The 17751-nt window shown below is 43.5% G+C and overlaps 1 protein-coding gene across 2 annotated transcripts in view; it reads left to right on the forward strand.

Annotated features, from left to right (window-relative positions):
- The first annotated feature begins 3084 nt into the window (after positions 1–3084).
- LOC143791163 (microsomal glutathione S-transferase 2-like) overlaps positions 3085–17751 on the forward strand; it is a 60013-nt gene continuing 45346 nt past the window's right edge. Inside the window, exons 1-2 of one of the 2 annotated variants that reach the window (XM_077279211.1) lie at positions 3116–3218; positions 3294–3423. In XM_077279211.1, the coding sequence (XP_077135326.1) occupies positions 3387–3423 (37 nt within the window). In that variant the 5' untranslated portion in view covers positions 3116–3218; positions 3294–3386. Of the gene's footprint in view, positions 3219–3293; positions 3424–17751 lie in introns of both variants that reach the window. The other variant, XM_077279210.1, reaches the window with a different exon arrangement.

The raw sequence follows: 17751 nt of genomic DNA on the forward strand, positions 1-17751 counted from the left end.
AATGTAAGGTCATGCACTTGGGTAGAAGTAATAAGATGTATAACTATGTGCTTAATTCTAAAACTCTGGGCAAAACCGTCAATGAAAAAGACCTGGGTGTATGGGTGGATGACAAACTAATATTCAGTGGCCAGTGTCAGGCAGCTGCTACAAAGGCAAATAAAATAATGGGATGCATTAAAAGAGGCATAGATGCTCATGAGGAGAACATAATTTTACCTCTATACAAGTCACTAGTGCGACCACACTTAGAATACTGTGCACAGTTCTGGTCTCCGGTGTATAAGAAAGACATAGCTGAACTGGAGCGGGTGCAGAGAAGAGCGACCAAGGTTATTAGAGGACTGGGGGGTCTGCCATACCAAGATAGGTTATTACACTTGGGGCTATTTAGTTTGGAAAAAAGAAGACTAAGGGGTGATCTTATGTTAATGTATAAATATATGAGGGGACAATACAAAGACCTTTCTGCTGATCTTTTTAATCATAGACCGGTGACAGGGACAAGGGGGCATCCTCTACGTCTGGAGGAAAGAAGGTTTAAGCATAATAACAGACGCGGATTCTTTACTGTAAGAGCAGTGAGACTATGGAACTCTCTGCCGTATGATGTTGTAATGAGTGACTCATTGCTTCAATTTAAGAGGGGACTGGATACCTTTCTGGAAAAGTATAATATTACAGGGTATATATATTAGATTCCTTGATAAGGCGTTGATCCAGGGAACTAGTCTGATTGCCGTATGTGGGGTCGGGAAGGAATTTTTTTCCCCATGATGGAGCTTACTCTTACCACATGGGGTTTTTTTGCCTTCCCCTGGATCAACATGTTAGGGCATGTTAGGTTAGGCTACTTTCACACTAGCGTCGGGAACAACCCGTCGCTGTGCGTCGGGCCGCCGTTCCCGACGCTAGCGTGGTCTCCGCCGCACAACGGGGGCAGCGGATGCATTTTTCCCACGCATCCGCTGCCCCATTGTGATGTGCGGGGAAGTGCAGGGAGGTGGGGGCGGAGTTCCGGCCGCGCATGCGCGGTCGGAAAAAGTGGACCGTCGGGAGCAAAAAACGTTACATGTAACGTTTTTTTCTCCCGACGGTCCGCTACCACACGCCCAAGCGTCGCAAAACGGACGCGACGTTTTGCAATGCGTCGCAAATGCGTCGCTAATGTTAGTCTATGACGAAAAAACGTATCCAGCAAGAACTTTTGCTGGATGCGTATTTTCGGCAAAACGACGCATTTGCGACGTATTGCAGTTAACGCTAGTGTGAAACTAGCCTTAGGCTATGGGTTGAACTAGATGGACTTAAAGTCTTCCTTCAACCTTAATAACTATGTAACTATGTAACTATGTAACCCGATTACCAGCTAGATTAACCCCGGACAAACTGGATAAAGTCTAGCCGGCGCCACAGAACGTATAGTGGACGAATGTGGAATTACCGCTGTCTGTTGGACGCCCTAGTGTGAATAGCGTCCGACATGACAAGAACCATCTCAAGGAGGATCACAAAGAAATGGACAGCATGTCACTTAAATATGAGTGTCTGAGCAAAGGTCTGAATACCTATGATCATGTGATATTTCAGTTTTTCTTTTTTATTAAATTTTCAAAAATTTCTACATTTCTGGGTTTTTTTCAGTCAAGATGGGGTGCAGAGTGTACATTAATGTGAGAAAAAAAAATTAACTGTTTGTACCAAATGGCTGCAATAAAAACAAAGAGTGAAAAATTTAAAAGGATCTGAATATTTTCTGTACCCACTGTAATGAATCATCAGGATCTCTAGAGGTGCAGATGTTTGAATGGTCTGGACAGGGGCTCGCTGCTTAGGTCTCTTGCTGAGCCCGCAAGGCCGGCACCTGAGACATGACTCGGTTACCATGTCTCTTAAGTCGGAGCAATATACCAGACGCTGGAGCCACCTGAATGTGTTATCACTTCTGAAATGGTCGCCCCTCTCATAGGCTTACTATGTGGCTGCCAGCCCCAATGACATGGGAATGACTATCTGCTGTTGGTTCTGCAGCTTCGGCTAGAAGTAGTGTAGTGCAGCAAGATAGATGCAGTGTGACATACAGGCAGTGACCCAGGAAAGTTCAAAACAAAGTCTCTTAATGCTCAGCGTACTCATAAACACAAAGCAAATGGTATGCTCCAGATCGCAGCTGGGAAACAAGACTCTGTGTTGCTTCACACAGGCTGAAGTTTTGGCAGATCCTCCTGCTCTGCAGGTTTGCAAAACAAGACTGACATACCCAACCCTTTGCTGCAGGGCTTTTACAAAGAACCTGTGGCCATAAGCCACTTGTAAGACCTGGCGGGAGGAAACTGACTGCACCACTACCATCCTGTAGTCCACTTCAAAAATAAAAGCCCATGGCAAATAGCTTGCCCAAGACCAACACTTACTTTCATTTTGCATCGCAATCACAGCTATGCCTGTGGAACATAAGATTGTGTACAGTCTAGTATTGAAGCACATAACTTTTCTATTTTATTGAAGAGTGTCCCAAAATTATTTGTACCTTTGCAAGCGATATTAATTTTAAAGGGCAATTAGACAATTATTCTGCCTGGGAGGTCCACCAGAACTATACATGCTGGTGCTTTCTTTACCTTAGGTTCATCAATTCTCAGGTTTTTTTCTATTCGTTTTGACAGAGCAAAGACTCTCATTTCCTTACTGGTCTACTGATCGAGATGGATTTCATCTAATAACAGGCAGTTAAGTTAGAAAGAATTGAGAACTCTAGTGATGGGAATTCAGGAGCAATTTTACTGTACTTAAGCTTTATTTTGATTAAAGTAATATGGAATTTTGTAATATGTTATATGGGCATAAATTTGTTGAAATTGCAGTTACCATTTAGCTGCTTCCCTTATTGTAAAGTGCTGCGGAATACGTTGGTGCCATTGTTACATAAACAAACATGACTATCGTTTCCTATATTGAAACGACACATTTATATGATTTTAGCTGTAGAACGACTACACGTGGCGAAATGCCGAACTTCGTCTTTTGTAGTTGTATAATAACTGGACAAGCTTCTGGAGGCAATGTATAATTGTGTTTGCTATATGGGAGTGCCTCTCTGAACGGGGCGGATACTGAACTGTAACTCACAGAGAGAATCTACGATCACTAAAGCATGGGTGCGGAATCTGATATTGTACTCCTAGCCATGGTTTCCCTTCTTTCTGCCTGTCAGCAAGGTAAGTGGAGTGATGAAGCCGTGTTCATACTGCAGTGTTTTCTATAATGTATTGTTACATTTCACTGCCCTTCAGTGTAGCACCGCACACCTTACCACTTCCTGATGTGTGGCCTTCCTCATTATTTGCACCTTCAAGTCTGGCTTTGCTGATACAAACTCCTGAGAAATGCAAAGCAACAATCAATATCCTTCTTCATTGTTAGGTAAGTTTCTAATGAATTGATCAATCACTACCAGCTCTATAGTGTGTGCTCTGTAAACCAAAGAGAACAAAGTTCTAAGCCAATGGAAGTTGTACCTGTCTGTAGGTTTTGGAACTTTTAACTCTATAATTACCAGAGTAACAATCTGATTTTCTAGTCTTCCCTGGCTATGCAACAAATGTCAGAACCCAGGGTTGGACTGGCCCACCAGAGAATCCTCCGGTGGGCCCTGGCTTCTCCTTCAGGAGAGCTCATAGTGCAAACGTTGCAGCTACAATGGGCCTCTTGAGTGGGGGAGAAAGGTGGGCCCTCGGAATCAAATACTTTGGTGGGCCCATTGTTCTTCAGTCTGACATTGTGAGAACCTGTCACAAAAAAAATCTAAAGAAGTCAGGTAAAAAAATATTCATATTTGGATCACTTGATATGGAATGACCCTATGTTGAAAATGGTGTTTAATCTGCAGACAAGGTGTTGTAGGGAAGGAGTAGCTGATCAGATTGATAGACATTTTTGTGGGAAAAGATTCAGTAAAACTTGTATTTCATGCAGTGAAATCTCTTATGTTTGTATACATACAAGTCCAGTAGGCGGTCCTACCCAGTGATTGACAGAATTACCTATATGACTGTACATGTGGAGATAACTGTCAATCATTAGTAGGACCGCCCACTGGACTCATGTGTACAATAACTAGTGGTTTCAGTGAATAAAATACAAGTTATACTGAATCCTTTCTTAGAAACATATATATTACTTTGCTCAGCTTCTTCTCTATACCATGCAGTCCACAAATCAGACTGCAAGTGCAACGGACAGATTCTCTTTACAAACTGCACAATTAGACAAATAAGGCTGATTTCACATTTGCGGTTGTGTCCGCAGCGTTTCGGACGCATACATCCGCATGCGTCTTGATTTTCTATCTTTAACATTGTAGACGCAGATGCATGTGTTTGCATGCGTTCGCCCACGTTTGCTTACGCATGCGTATTTTCGCGGTGTGCGGTGGGGCGCGGCTGACGCACCATGTTAGAATTTTTTGGGCATCAAATTTCCGCTGACATACGCATTCGAACGCTTGCGGAAAGAGTGCGTCAAAACAACGCATTATAGTCTATGGGAACGCATAGGAATGCAAGGACATGCGTTCGCTTGCGTTTGCACAAGGGTCTATATACAGGCAATGTATAAGTGTCAATGAAATTGTCCTTGAAACATTTTTTCATAACAAAGGCATGCGCATAAACAGCGCAAACACATGCGCATGCAAACATTGCGGTTTTTTTATCCGTCATGCATAAGTTGATGCGGATAAAGAATGCAGCGTTAATATGAGTTTGCATGCGTTTGCGGTTGCGGATGAGACGTTGTGGACCCAACCGCAAATGTGAACCTAGCCTTAGATCATACATCCTCACACAAACTTCCTTCCTTACCGACTGAGGATCTATCAGGTCTTGAGAAAGACTTCACTATGGAGGAGGTGACCGCAGCCATTGGAGAGATGAAACTTTCAAAAAGCCCAGGTCCAGATGGCTATACAGCTGGATTCTTCAAACTATTCTCAGACTCACTTGACGTTAGTTCCCTTACTGTTATCTGTGTGTAATTATATCTCTTCAGGTGGCTCACTTCTGCTACACGCTCTCATGGCAGATATTGTGCCTTGTTTTACTCATGTTTATTGTACTTGTCTATATTTGCCCGTTCCCATGTAAAGCGTAATGGAATAAATGGCGCTGTAAAAATGTATAATAATAATAATAATATTTCAGTCCTTCCCAAACCTGGAGAAGACACCTCTCTTTACAGCAGCTACCTAAAGATATTGACCAATCATTATGCCTGGCCGTGAAGCCAGTTACAACACCATCAAGACTAGATCTCTCATATATTGAGCTAGGAGAGCTGAACTTTCCATGTGCATCCTATTGATTGATGCTGAGTAAGGATTTACAGGGTACGCTGGGAACTTCATGTTTCAGGCCTTTTAAAGTCTTGTTATTTAAGAGGTCATGTTATGTGGAATATCACCTTCGGCGCAAGTTAGAGTCAATGGACCTCTTTCCCGCCAATTTCAGATTTATAATGCCACTCATTAGGGATACCCTCTATTCCCTATACTATATATACTAATTATGGAACATTTGGCTGTGGCACTCCGAAGCAATACTTTGGTTAAATGCATCCCAATCATATCAAAAGATCACAAATCAGCTTTATTTGCTGATGATCTCCTGCTCTACATAACTGCTCCTATTACTAGCCTACAAAATATTATATCCGGACAACACCAGTTTGGTTGTCTGAACAATTTCAAGATAATTTCCCACAAATCTGAAATACTCAATATTTTGCTTCCTCCTACATTAGCAACCCAGTTACATTCTTCCTTTCCCTTTCATTGGCAAATGGACTCAAATACTTTCTAGGGCATTCAAATAACACCAGACCCTTTCCAGTTATATAACTCCAATTTTCTTTGCACATCACTTAAAGTTGAATTGGACCGTGAAAAATTGTGGTTCAGAAAAATCAATACGTTCACATACAGCTATATTAACATGCTTCCTTCTTTTCAAGCCTTTAAACTGTTATAAATACATTTCTTTGGTACCATAAACGTTCTTGCTTATCATATCACTTAGGTAAAGCTAAACTTTCAGTTCGACCTGCTATACCAGATTTACACCTCTATAGTTGTGCCTCACTGGGCACTAGCATTTTGGAAATAGCACAGCACAATTAAGAAGTGGTTTGAAATTGAAAACGTCACAATCCAAATAAAGTCCCATCACAATTATATGGACCACAACCGCTACCTGCTTCACGGAAGTTTATAAGGTTAAGCAGTGAAAATAAAAAAAAATCAAATTTTTCCCACAAAAATCTTTCTTAGCTCCAAATTTAGTATTTTTTACAAGGGTAACAGGAGAAAATGTTCCCCCAAATTTGTTGTGCAACTTCTCGTGTCTTTACTGATACCCCATATGTCATCAAAAACTACTTTTGAGGCACACTGCAAACCTCAGAAGGGAAGAAACTCCATATTATAGTGCAGATTTTGCTGCACTTCTTTGAGGGTGCCATGTTACATTGGCAGAGCCCCTGAGATGCCAACACAGCAGAAGCCCCCACAAGTGACCCCATTTTACAAACTAAACCTCTCAATGAATTCATCTATGGTGTAATGATTATTTTGACACCACAGGTGTGTCACAGACTTTTATACCATTTGGCAGTGAAGATAAAATAATTTACATTTTTACCCCCAAGATTGTTAGCCCCAAGTTTTACATTTTCATACTGGGAAATGGGTAAAAATGACACCAAAATTTGTCCCACAAATTTGTACTGAACGTGCCAATATCTCATATGTGGCTGTACAATACTACTTAGCCATACAGAGTGACTCGGGAGGGATGAAGCGCTATTTGCCGCAGATTTTCCTAGAATAGTTTGCGGATTCCATATAAAGAGCCCCTAAGTGCTAGAAAAGCAGAATCCTCCCTCAAGTGACCCCATTTTGGAAATTATAACCCTTTGGGAATTAATCTACAGATGAAGAGACGAGCTTGACTCCATTGCTGTTTTTCAGAAACAAACAGCAGTGGATGTTGCTGAGTGAAAATTGCAAACTGCCATTGTAGTGCCCAGTACGTTATGCCTTTTTCATGCTTTTGGAGACACGCACCTGTAAATTAGGCGGGCTCTCATCACTATAGAAATGCCAAACATGTGGGCACTAAATGTGGTTTAGGCACACTGGGGCTCAGGAGGGAGTGGGGGCATTAGGATTTGGGAGCGGAGAATTTGCTGAATTTCTTTTGGGTAGCGAGAAGCTATTTTGCTTTTCCAGAGCCTTTGTGCTACCAGTAACACTGGAAGCCCCCTATATTTCCATTAACAGATGATGGACCTGAGTGAGGGCTTGCTTTTTTGTGGATTTAGTTGAAGCTTTTATTGGGAACATTTTACATAATATTTATGATCACATTTATCCGGCGCTTTACACTAAGCACTTACATCGGGGTTTCCAACTAAATCTTCGAGTGACGTGACAAATGAATTCCCCAATGGATCCAGTCACTATAATGTGGCAGCAGAGTTACTCTGGACTCCATCTGGCCTCTATTCAGTGGTGTTCTTTTCAGAAGTGCACAAAACTGTGGCTGATGGCACTTTTATGGAATCCTACAAAGACGGACACCGCTGGATCACATCCTATAGCGTCCACAGTGCCTTCCTCTGCCTCATTATAGGGAATCTTCTGCCGGGAGCTCTGTCTGAATTGCGTATTTCAGAGATGTACATGGAAACCTGTGTAAGCGATCAGCGTAGAGTGCAGGATAAATGTGTGCCAAACCTTACTGCGATCTTTGGGAGGCAAAATTAAAAAAATCAACAGCAGGTGGAAAATTGGTTTTATTTATTTTTTACGCAGTTCCTTGTACGGTATAAGTGATTAGGTCACTATATTCTTCGGGTCAGTGCGATTACAGCGATACAAGATTTATATCGGGTTTTTATGTTTGGCTGCTGTCACACATACTAAAAGACACTTTTTATTGCAAAAAATAGTTTTTGCAACAACATATTTTGAGAGCTATAATTTTTCCATATTTTGGTCGTCAGAGTCATCTGATGGCTTGATTTTTGCAGGACAATTTAACGTTTTTATTGATACCACTTTCGAGTACATGACATTTTTTGATCTCTTTCTATCCCGATTTTTGGGAGACAGAATGAACAAAAACCAGCAATTCAGGAATTGCTTTTTGTATGTGTTTTTTATACCACGTATGGTAAATATGGTAAGGCATCTTTATTATTTGGGTCAGTACAATTCATTTTTTTTATGTTTTGGCGCTTTTGCACTATGGAAACTATTTTAAAGAAAAAAAATTATTTTTCTTTCATTATTTTTGCATCGCTTAATTCTGAGAGCTATCACTTTTTATTTTTCTGCTGATGGAGCTGTATGGCGGCTTGGTTTTTGCAGGACAAAATGACTTTTCAGTCTTACCATTTTTATTTACATTCATCTTTTTGATCGCGTTTTATTGTACTTTTTGTTTGGCGGTATTATGATAAAGCATTGGGGTTTTTTTTACTTGTTTTAAATTATTTGTTTTTTTCTGTGTTCACTGAAGGGGTTAACTAGTGAGACAGTTTTATAGAGCGGGTCGTTACAGACACAGCGATACCAAATATGTGTACTTTTATTGTTTATTTTTTTATTTACATAAATAAATGCATATATTGGAAAAATATTCGTTTCTGTTTTTTATGTTCTTTAGTTGAAAATTTTTTAAAAAAATATTTTTACACTTTTTAATAATTTTTCTTTTTACTGTTTTACATTGTCCCAGGATGGGACATCATATTTACATTGCAGATCGCTGATCTAATTCTCTGCAATGCTTCTGCGCTGCGGAGCATCGGAGCAGCATCTGACAGGCAGGGAAGGAGGCATCTCAGGTCCTGCTCTGAGAAGGCACTGATACACCACTTTCCCTGAAGCTGATGGAGACCATCAGGACAACGTGATCACATTGCGTTGTCCTGATGAAAGCATGCAGGGAATCCATTCCCTGTGCGATGCTCCTCGATGTCGCTGTCACTACTGGCAGTGGCATCAGAGGGGTGAAATGTCCGCGGTCTGTGCTAGTACCGATCGTGGGCATTGCTGTGGGGCGTCAGCTCTAACATAGAGCTGGTATCCACACCCGATCGCTGCGGCGCTTAGTGTGAGGCCGCGCGATTGTGGCGCAGTACATATACTACTGTTTGTGTGAACGCAGCTCCGGCAGAGCAGTATATGTATAGCGCATGTTGCGAAGGGGTTAAATGAGGCAATATTTTATTTTACCTCTCCTCAATGCCAGGAACCTTGACACCTCAATGACAATCTCTCTTTTCCTGCAGGCCTCAATAGACTAACCTAACCTAATTAAACCAAAAGACCAGTGTCCTATTTTATACCTTTTCCCCAATTCCAACATACCCCCCAGACTCATGGCTTTTTTACAAGTAGTGAAGGAGCTTCATAAGATCTATATCATTTCAAGCCAACATTTTTAGATTACTCATTCCTTTTGAAGGTCTGTGTTTGATGAAGGATCTCTCTGGTCACATCATTTTTCTACTGTATGGGATGTTTCAGGATGACCAGACCTCCATTGCAGATCCTCCATCTTTCTTTATGAGATGGGAAGAGGACCTGGAAAGACCTCTTTCTACAGGGGAGCATTTCAGAATACTTCTTTTGACACACAAGTCCTCACTATGTTCTCTATCACAGGAGAGGTACTACAAAGTCCTATCAAGAATGTATAGCTGTCCCTTGCCTTTACATTCAATATTTCCTTGAGTTTCAGCTTCATGCTTGAGAAGTCTCAATTAAATAGTTTTTACTCTCATATTTGGTGGTTGTGTCCCATTATAAGACACTCTTGGGAATCAATGTTTGATTTAACCAACCACCATTTAACCAACACTCTTTAACCAAGGCTCAACCCTCTACAGCTTTAGTTCTTCTATCTTTAAACGATATGCCAATTCCTGGCTAAAGGAGACTGCTTAGACACTTTCTTTCAGCAGCCAGGAGACTAAAGGCCCCGTCTCACTAAGCGATTTACCAACGATCACGACCAGCGATATGACCTGGCCGTGATCGTTGGTAAGTCGCTGTGTGGTCGCTGGGGAGCTGTCACACAGACCGCTCTCCCCAGCGACCAACGATTAGGGGAACGACTTCGGCATCGTTGAAACTGTCTTCAACGATGCCGAAGTCCCCCTGCAGCACCCGGGTAACCAGGGTAAACATCGGGTTACTAAGCGCAGGGCCGCGCTTAGTAACCCGATGTTTACCCTGGTTACCAAAAAAAACAAACAGTACATACTCGCCTTTCGGTGTCCAGGTCCCTTGCCGTCTGCTTCCTGCTCTGACTGAGCCGCCGTACACTGAGAGCAGAGCGCAGCGGTGACGTCACTGCTGTGCTCTCACTTCTCACTGTACGGCCGGGAGTCAGTGAGAGCAGGAAGCAGACGGCAAGGGACCTGACGGACATCAGAAGGCGAGTATGTACTGTTTGTTTTTTTTACATTTACGCTGGTAACCAGGGTAAACATCGGGTTACTAAGCGCGGCCCTGCGCTTAGTAACCCGATGTTTACCCTGGTTACCAGTGAAGACATCGCTGGATCGGTGTCACACACACCGATTCAGCGATGTCAGCGGGGCCTCAACGACCAAAAAAAGGTCCAGGCCATTCCGACACGACCAGCGATCTCGCAGCAGGGGCCTGATCGCTGGTACGTGTCACACATAGCGAGATCGCTATGGAGGTCGCTGTTGCGTCACAAAACTTGTGACTCAGCAGCGATCTCGCAAGCGATCTCGCTATGTGAGACGGGGCCTTAATACTAAACATTGGAAACAAAAGTACCCTCCTACAAGTGCTGAATTTGTGGCAGAACTAAAGAATACCCTCAAAATTGAAGACTTAATATCCCAGGTCTATGGCACAGTGCATAAGATGTCTGGTACATGGGCACCAGGAATTATATACCTGACTGACATGTACATGAGGCATTTTGCATCTTATATCTAAATTTGCTTAATTTCTATTTTGGTGACCATTTTTTCTCTTTTCTTTTCTTTACCTACATCTTTTTACTTTCTCCTTTTCTTTCCTCTCGTTTTTTCTTTTCCTTGTCTCTATCTTACTTTCCCTTTTTTCCCTTTCCTATTTCTTTTTAGGTTACCCTACAAGGTTTTTTGAGATAGTTCATGTTCTGTCCTCACTAAATGAGGCAGGCTCATGTAGCTATCCAGGCAGCTAAACCGCTATACTGGAGTCCAATAAGGAGACTGTGGTTGAGTCTGTGCAACAATCATATACATACAATCAGTGCATGGTACAGCAGAAATACACATTATGCATGTCGTACACTGTGCATGAAGGTTACAAAAACTAGAACTGACCAGGGTTACAACTGACTTTGCTAGGCTAGGACAGAAATTAACTATAAAGAGCACAAATACATACCGGCAATGCAATCGCACTGGGGATGTAATGGAGGAGTCTTTCCTTGAATGCAGAATGAAGGAAAATGGAGGGAGATGGAGGCTGAGCTACCATAATGCATTGCAAAAATGGGAGGATATTCAGACATAAGAAATGGGAGAAAACAGAAAATAGGACCGCAAACATAAATCTGGCTGCTAGAGGGAGCCAAAACAGTACAGACAAATTAATAAATAACCTACAGCATTCTGCAAACAATAAGATATAATAGCTTAGATGTCAGAAACAGAACACTCCCCTTCTGGCATCAATGGATGTCACTATCCCTTTCTTCTGAAGGCAACAGTAGGAACTGGTCTGAAAAATGTCTTAGGTTCATTCCCTTTGGTTGTCCTTAGTTCAACTTTGCGGACGTTGCCGTCCTTGCTAGGGAATGTTGCGGTAACTAGACCAAGTGGCCACTGGTTCCGGTGAATTTGACAGTCTTTCACAAGAACAAGGTTACCTATGCTCAGATTATGCCTAGTAGATAGACACTTCATCCGTGGCTGCAGGGTAGACAAATATTGTTTGCGCCACCTGTCCCAGAAAGTATTTGCAAGACTTTATACCTGCCTCCATTGGTGCTTGTAGAGGTGTTGTGAACTCTATTTTTGGGCTCCCTCTAGTGGTCACAAGCGGTACTGTGTAGTGTTGTCTTTCTGCAGGTTGGCAGCATCAGCTGGTTCGTTATCCTTGGTTGGTTTCCTATTTAGCTCACCTGGATACTCAGTTCCTTGCCTGCTCTCAATGTATTCAGTGCTCTTCAGATTCCTTGTGACTACCTTGCTCCCAGTCTCTCCAAGACAAGCTAAGTTTTTGTTTGTTTATTTTTTGATTATCAGCATTCATCATGTTTCTTGTCCAGCTTGCTAAAATGTGATTTCCTCGCTTGCTGGTTGCTCTAGGGGACTGAGTTTCTCCCCCCACACCGTTAGTTGGTGCGGGGGTTCTTGAAATCTCAGTGTGGATATTTTGTAAGGGTTTTTTACTGACCGCACAGACCCCTGTTCTATTTTCTGCTATCTAGTATTAGTGGGCCTCATTTGCTGAATCTGCTTTCACCCCTGTGTATGTGCCTTCCTCTTACCTCACCGTTATTATTTGTTGGGGGCTTCTATATCTTTGGGGATTATTTCTCTGGAGGCAAGTGAGGTCTTTCTTTCTCTCTAGGGGTAGTTAGTTCCTCAGGCTGGCTCGAGACGTCTAGGATTTTAGACACGTTCACCGGCTACCTTTAGTGTGTTGGATAGGTTCAGATTTGCGGTCAGTCCAGTTTGCCACCTCTCTAGAGCTTGTCCTATGTTTTGTTACTTAGCTGGAGTATTTTGTGATCCTCAACCACTAAGGATCATAACAAGAGGTCCTTAGCGTCGAATCCTCCTGGAGGGGCACTGGACAGTCCTGTTTTCTGGGTAAGGAAAGTAGCTGGGGTTAATAACAAGGGTTCCTCAGGGTCATTAGGGACTGGAACCAAGGGTCTTGCGTTGATTATATCTGCGGCTTCTGCCATGAAGGTGAGTAGGCTTTCGTGGGTAATCCTCCTGTTTGAAGAAGAGTGGAATAGAAAATTCTCCGTACTAGACCAATCATTCGTTCCCAAGATCCTTCCATGTGTGAAGAGTGAGGCGGGATGAACGACCATGTGCAACTTTGGTCACTGAGGAACCTCTTGAGAGTCTTATAGTCTAGATTTGAAGGTATTCCTAATTCTTTTGCTGCACCGACGAAGTCAGTACCTCTGTCTGAACGTATATGCTTGATAGGACCACGGATGGCAATAAAATGTCTTAAAGCATTGATGAAACTTGTTGTGTCAAGGGACTCAATGACCTTTATGTGGACCGCTCTGATTGACATACAGGTGAACATAATTGCCCAACGTTTACTATTGGCTAAGCCGCCTCTCGTATGACGTGTAACAACTGACCAAGGCCCAAACACATCGAGACCAACGCTGGCAAAAGGAGGGTCTGGGCTGAGTCTATCTGCTGGTAGGTCAGCCATCTTTTGGGTTTGAGTCGAACCATGAAGCTTACGGCAGGTAATACATTTGTAGATGACACTACTGATGAGTTTCTATGCACCGACAATCCACAGGCCAGCAGTTCTGATGGCTCCTTCTGTAAATAGTCTTTCTTGGTGCTTGACCAGATTGTGGTAGTGTTGTACGATTAAGTAGGCAACATGACATTTTCCGGGAAGTATAAGGCTGGGTTCCCATTGGGTTACAGCAGTCCGTTCAAAGCATGCTTTAAACGGACTGCATTAAAGCAAGTGCCAAAGAAGATCGCGTTATGCGACCGCGCTAGTGCAGATGCTCTATCTGCGCTAGCGGTGACTGACCTGGAAACGCTGCAGCCCGCTTCCGAGGGTCTGTCACAGAATGACGGCACATCGCTAGCGCATGCCCATTATGGCATGCGTTGACGATGCGCCCAATAATAGGGGTTAATGGCAGCGTTAAAGGACCGCGTTACACCACGTTATGCCGCGGTGTAGCGCAGTCCATCTAACGGACTGCCATAACGCAATGTGAACCCAGCCTAAGAGGGAATTTCTCCACAAACTCCATTTTAGCTTCTTTGAGCCAGCCTCCTACTCTCAGTAGCCAACCTTTACATTTTTTCGTGTCACAAGTTTTGGTGGTCCTGAACGAGTGAGCTATATGGGTCAGGCAGGTAATGGCTCGAATAAGTGACTTCCAACTTGAAAATTTGTCTAACCTGTGAGATCCAAGCTGGATAGCAGAGGTCGTTGTATGAAGTGTAGACATCTGAGGGCGGATTTCAGCATCTGAGTACTCTCCTACTAGTTCAAAGGTGTCCAGAAAACGTTCCTCAGTGTACAATAGTTTTGGTCCTGAGAGCCATGTTGTACTTGCTAGTCAACTTGCGTCAACTGCTCTAGTTGCATGATCTGCGGGTTCTGGTCTGTGGGTATGTAAAGCCACTGTCTCGGATGAACTGATCTCCTAATTCGTAGCACTCTGTTATTGACATAAACATAGAATCACCTGGTTTAGTTGTCGATATATCCCAGGACTACTTTGCTATCTGAGTAGAACTCGGCCTGTATCAGGTCGATATCCATTTCAGATGTGATGAACTCCGCTAACTCGATGGCTAAGACTGCGGCACAAAGCTCTAACCTGGGTATAGTGTGCTCTGGTTGTGAAGCAAGTTTGGCCTTCACCATAACGAACCCAATGTGGCTGTGACATTTTAAGTCTACAGTTTTGAGATAGGCAACAGCGGCAATTGATTTGACAGAAGCATCTGCAAATGCGTACAATCCTTGGCTTTGTATTTCTGTAGACGGCACAGGGGTGTATGGTCTTGGTACATTCAGGTTGGAGAGGGCTGCTAATGACTTCTTCCATCGTTCCCACTGGATTATTTTATCAGATGGCAGAGGTGCATCCCAGTCAGATGTTTCCCTAATTAAGTCTCTTAGTAGGGCTTTGCCTTGTATAGTAACAGGAGCTGCGAAACCCAAGGGATCGTACAGACTGTTGATGGTAGACAGGACACCTCAGTGTGTGAAAGGCCTTTCTTCCTGGCTGACCTGAAAGGTGAAAGTGTCTGAATGTAGCTCCCAGAGAAGCCCAAGGCTGTGTTGCATTAGGGCGGGGTCTGACCCAAGTCCAGGTCTCTGAGACCATTACATAAGTCCTGAGAAGGGAATGCTTCCATGAGTTCTTGGCTGTTTGAGGCTATTTTGTGAAGCCTGAGGTTCAGCAGGCAAGCATCTCCTGGGCTCTCCTGAGAAGACTGATGGCAGTCTCATTTGAAGGCATGGCTTTCAGACAGTCATCAACATAAAAGTCTTTTTCTATGAATTGTCTGACATCTGCTTCATATTCTATTTCTCGTTCTTGAGCCGACCTTTTGAGACTCTAAATGGCTACTGCAGGTGAAGGACTGTTGCCAAAGATGTGCACTCTCATGCGATACTCTGTGACTTCTTTAGTGGGATCATTGTCTCTGTACCAGAAGAATCTTAGGAAGTTCCTTTCTTTCTCTCTCATAAGAGAACAAAGGAACATTTGCTTGATGTTAGTGACGAAGGCAATGGAATCCTTACGGAAGCACATAAGTACTCCCAGCAGTTTGTTATTGAGGTCTGGTCCTGTCAGTAGAATGTCATTCAAGGAGACATCATCAAACTTAGCACTGGAATCAAACACCACTCTAATCTGGCCTGGTTTCTTAAGGTACCTTCACACTGAACAACTTAACAACGATAACGATAGCGATCCGTGACCTTGCAGCGTCCTGGATAGCGATATCGTTGTGTTTGACACGCAGCAGCGATCAGGATCCCGCTGTGATATCGTTGGTCGGAGCTAGAAGTCCAGAACTTTATTTGGTCGTCAGATCGGCGTGTATCGTTGTGTTTGACAGCAAAAGCAACGATGCCAGCAATGTTTTACAATGGTAACCAGGGTAAATATCGGGTTACTAAGCACAGAGCCGCGCTTAGTAACCCGATATTTACCCTGGTTACCATTGTAAAAGTAAAAAAAAAACACTACATACTCACCTTCTGATGTCTGTCACGTCCCCCGGCATCCACGCTGCTGCTCAGAGCTTCCTGCACTGAATGTGTCAGTGCCGGCCGTAAAGCAAAGCACAGCGGTGATGTCACCGCTCTGCTTTAGGGCCGGCGCTTACATAGTGCAGGGAAGCGGACGCCGGGGGACCCGACAGTCACCGGAATGTAAGTATGTAGTGTTTTTTTTTTTTTACATTTACACTGGTAACCAGGGTAAACATCGGGTTACTAAGCGCGGCCCTGCGCTTAGTAACCCGATGTTTACCCTGGTTACCCGGGGACTTCGGCATCGTTGGTCGCTGGAGAGCTGTCTGTGCGACAGCTCTCCAGCGACCACACAACGACGAAACAGCGACACTGCAGCGATCGGCATCGTTGTCTATATCGCTGCAGCGTCGCTTAATGTGACGGTACCTTTAGGGTGATATACTCCAAACATGGGTAGGACCAGCATTCTTCAGAGTTTTTGAGAGCGGGAGCTAGCTCTGCATGACAGTTTTCAAAAATTTTTGACATGAAGGAGAAAAAGTGATCTTTCATCTCTGGTTTCTTTTGTAGATTATGTTTGAGAGAGGAGAAACGTTTTAATGCCTGATTTCTGTTGTTTGGTAGACGTGGTCTGTGGGTTTTGAAGGGAAGAGGAGCGACCCAGCTGTGGGTCTCATCTTTAACAGCTGGGTCGCTGTTACCTCTAAGAACAAGTTGTCTTCTACCTACATTGCCACTTGTTTGTCCTGCTTAGTTCTCTGGAAGACTGTGCACCCTAACTGATCCTCATAGCTTCCCGACACTATACTGCTGTCGTGAGTAAAGTCTATTAAATGATTGGGAGTTGGATGCTGTGTGGCAGTTCCCTGACATGGAACTCGTTGTTACAAGGTTGAAATAGAGATGGGTGTCCTTTCTCCAATGTATTTGTCAGCATGCTTCTCACAGAAGATGGGGCGTGCATGCATCCCAAGCATATGTTTCCAATTATGACCCATCCTAGGTCTAGCTTTTGGGCATAGGGAGCATTGTGGAGTCCATTGATATGACGTCTCACTTTATGAACCTGCAGGATATCTCTCCCCAACAGCAGGATTATCTGGGCCTGATGGTCGAGTTCTGGTATAAGGTGTGCTATGCGTTTTAAGTGAGCGTGATGGATTGCTACATCTGGAATAGGAATTTCAGATCTGTTGTCTGGGATCTGGTTACATTCAATGATCGTAGGTAGTGGTAGGCAGAATTGTCCGTCTAAGGACTCGATTTGGTAGTCAGTAGCTTTTCTGCCTGCTGTTGTCACAGTACCTGCACACGTTTTTAATGAGTAGGGAGTGCTTGGCCCTTTGATGTTGAATAGGTCAAAGAATGTTGATCTAGCCAAGGATCGATTACTTTGATCATCCAAGACAGCATACAGTCTTACAGCTTGGTCTCTATGGCCTTTTGGGTACACTCTGACGAGGCATATTTTTGAACAGGACCTACTGTCTTTTGTCCCTTTGCAGACTTCTGTACATTGTAAAGTGATCTCTGGCATAGCTGTATCAGTGTTCTTTTCCTCCCCGCCTCCCCGTCAGCTGGCATGTTTTGTGTACTCCATGGAGCTGGGTCAGGGTATAGAGCAGTGTTATGATCTGTGGTGTAACATTCTTTGCATTTTACACTGACCTTGCAATCCTTGGCGAGATGAGTTGTGGAGGAGCAGCACT

The sequence above is a fragment of the Ranitomeya variabilis genome, chromosome 1 (genome assembly GCF_051348905.1).
Source record: "Ranitomeya variabilis isolate aRanVar5 chromosome 1, aRanVar5.hap1, whole genome shotgun sequence".
Taxonomy (NCBI): domain Eukaryota; kingdom Metazoa; phylum Chordata; class Amphibia; order Anura; family Dendrobatidae; genus Ranitomeya; species Ranitomeya variabilis.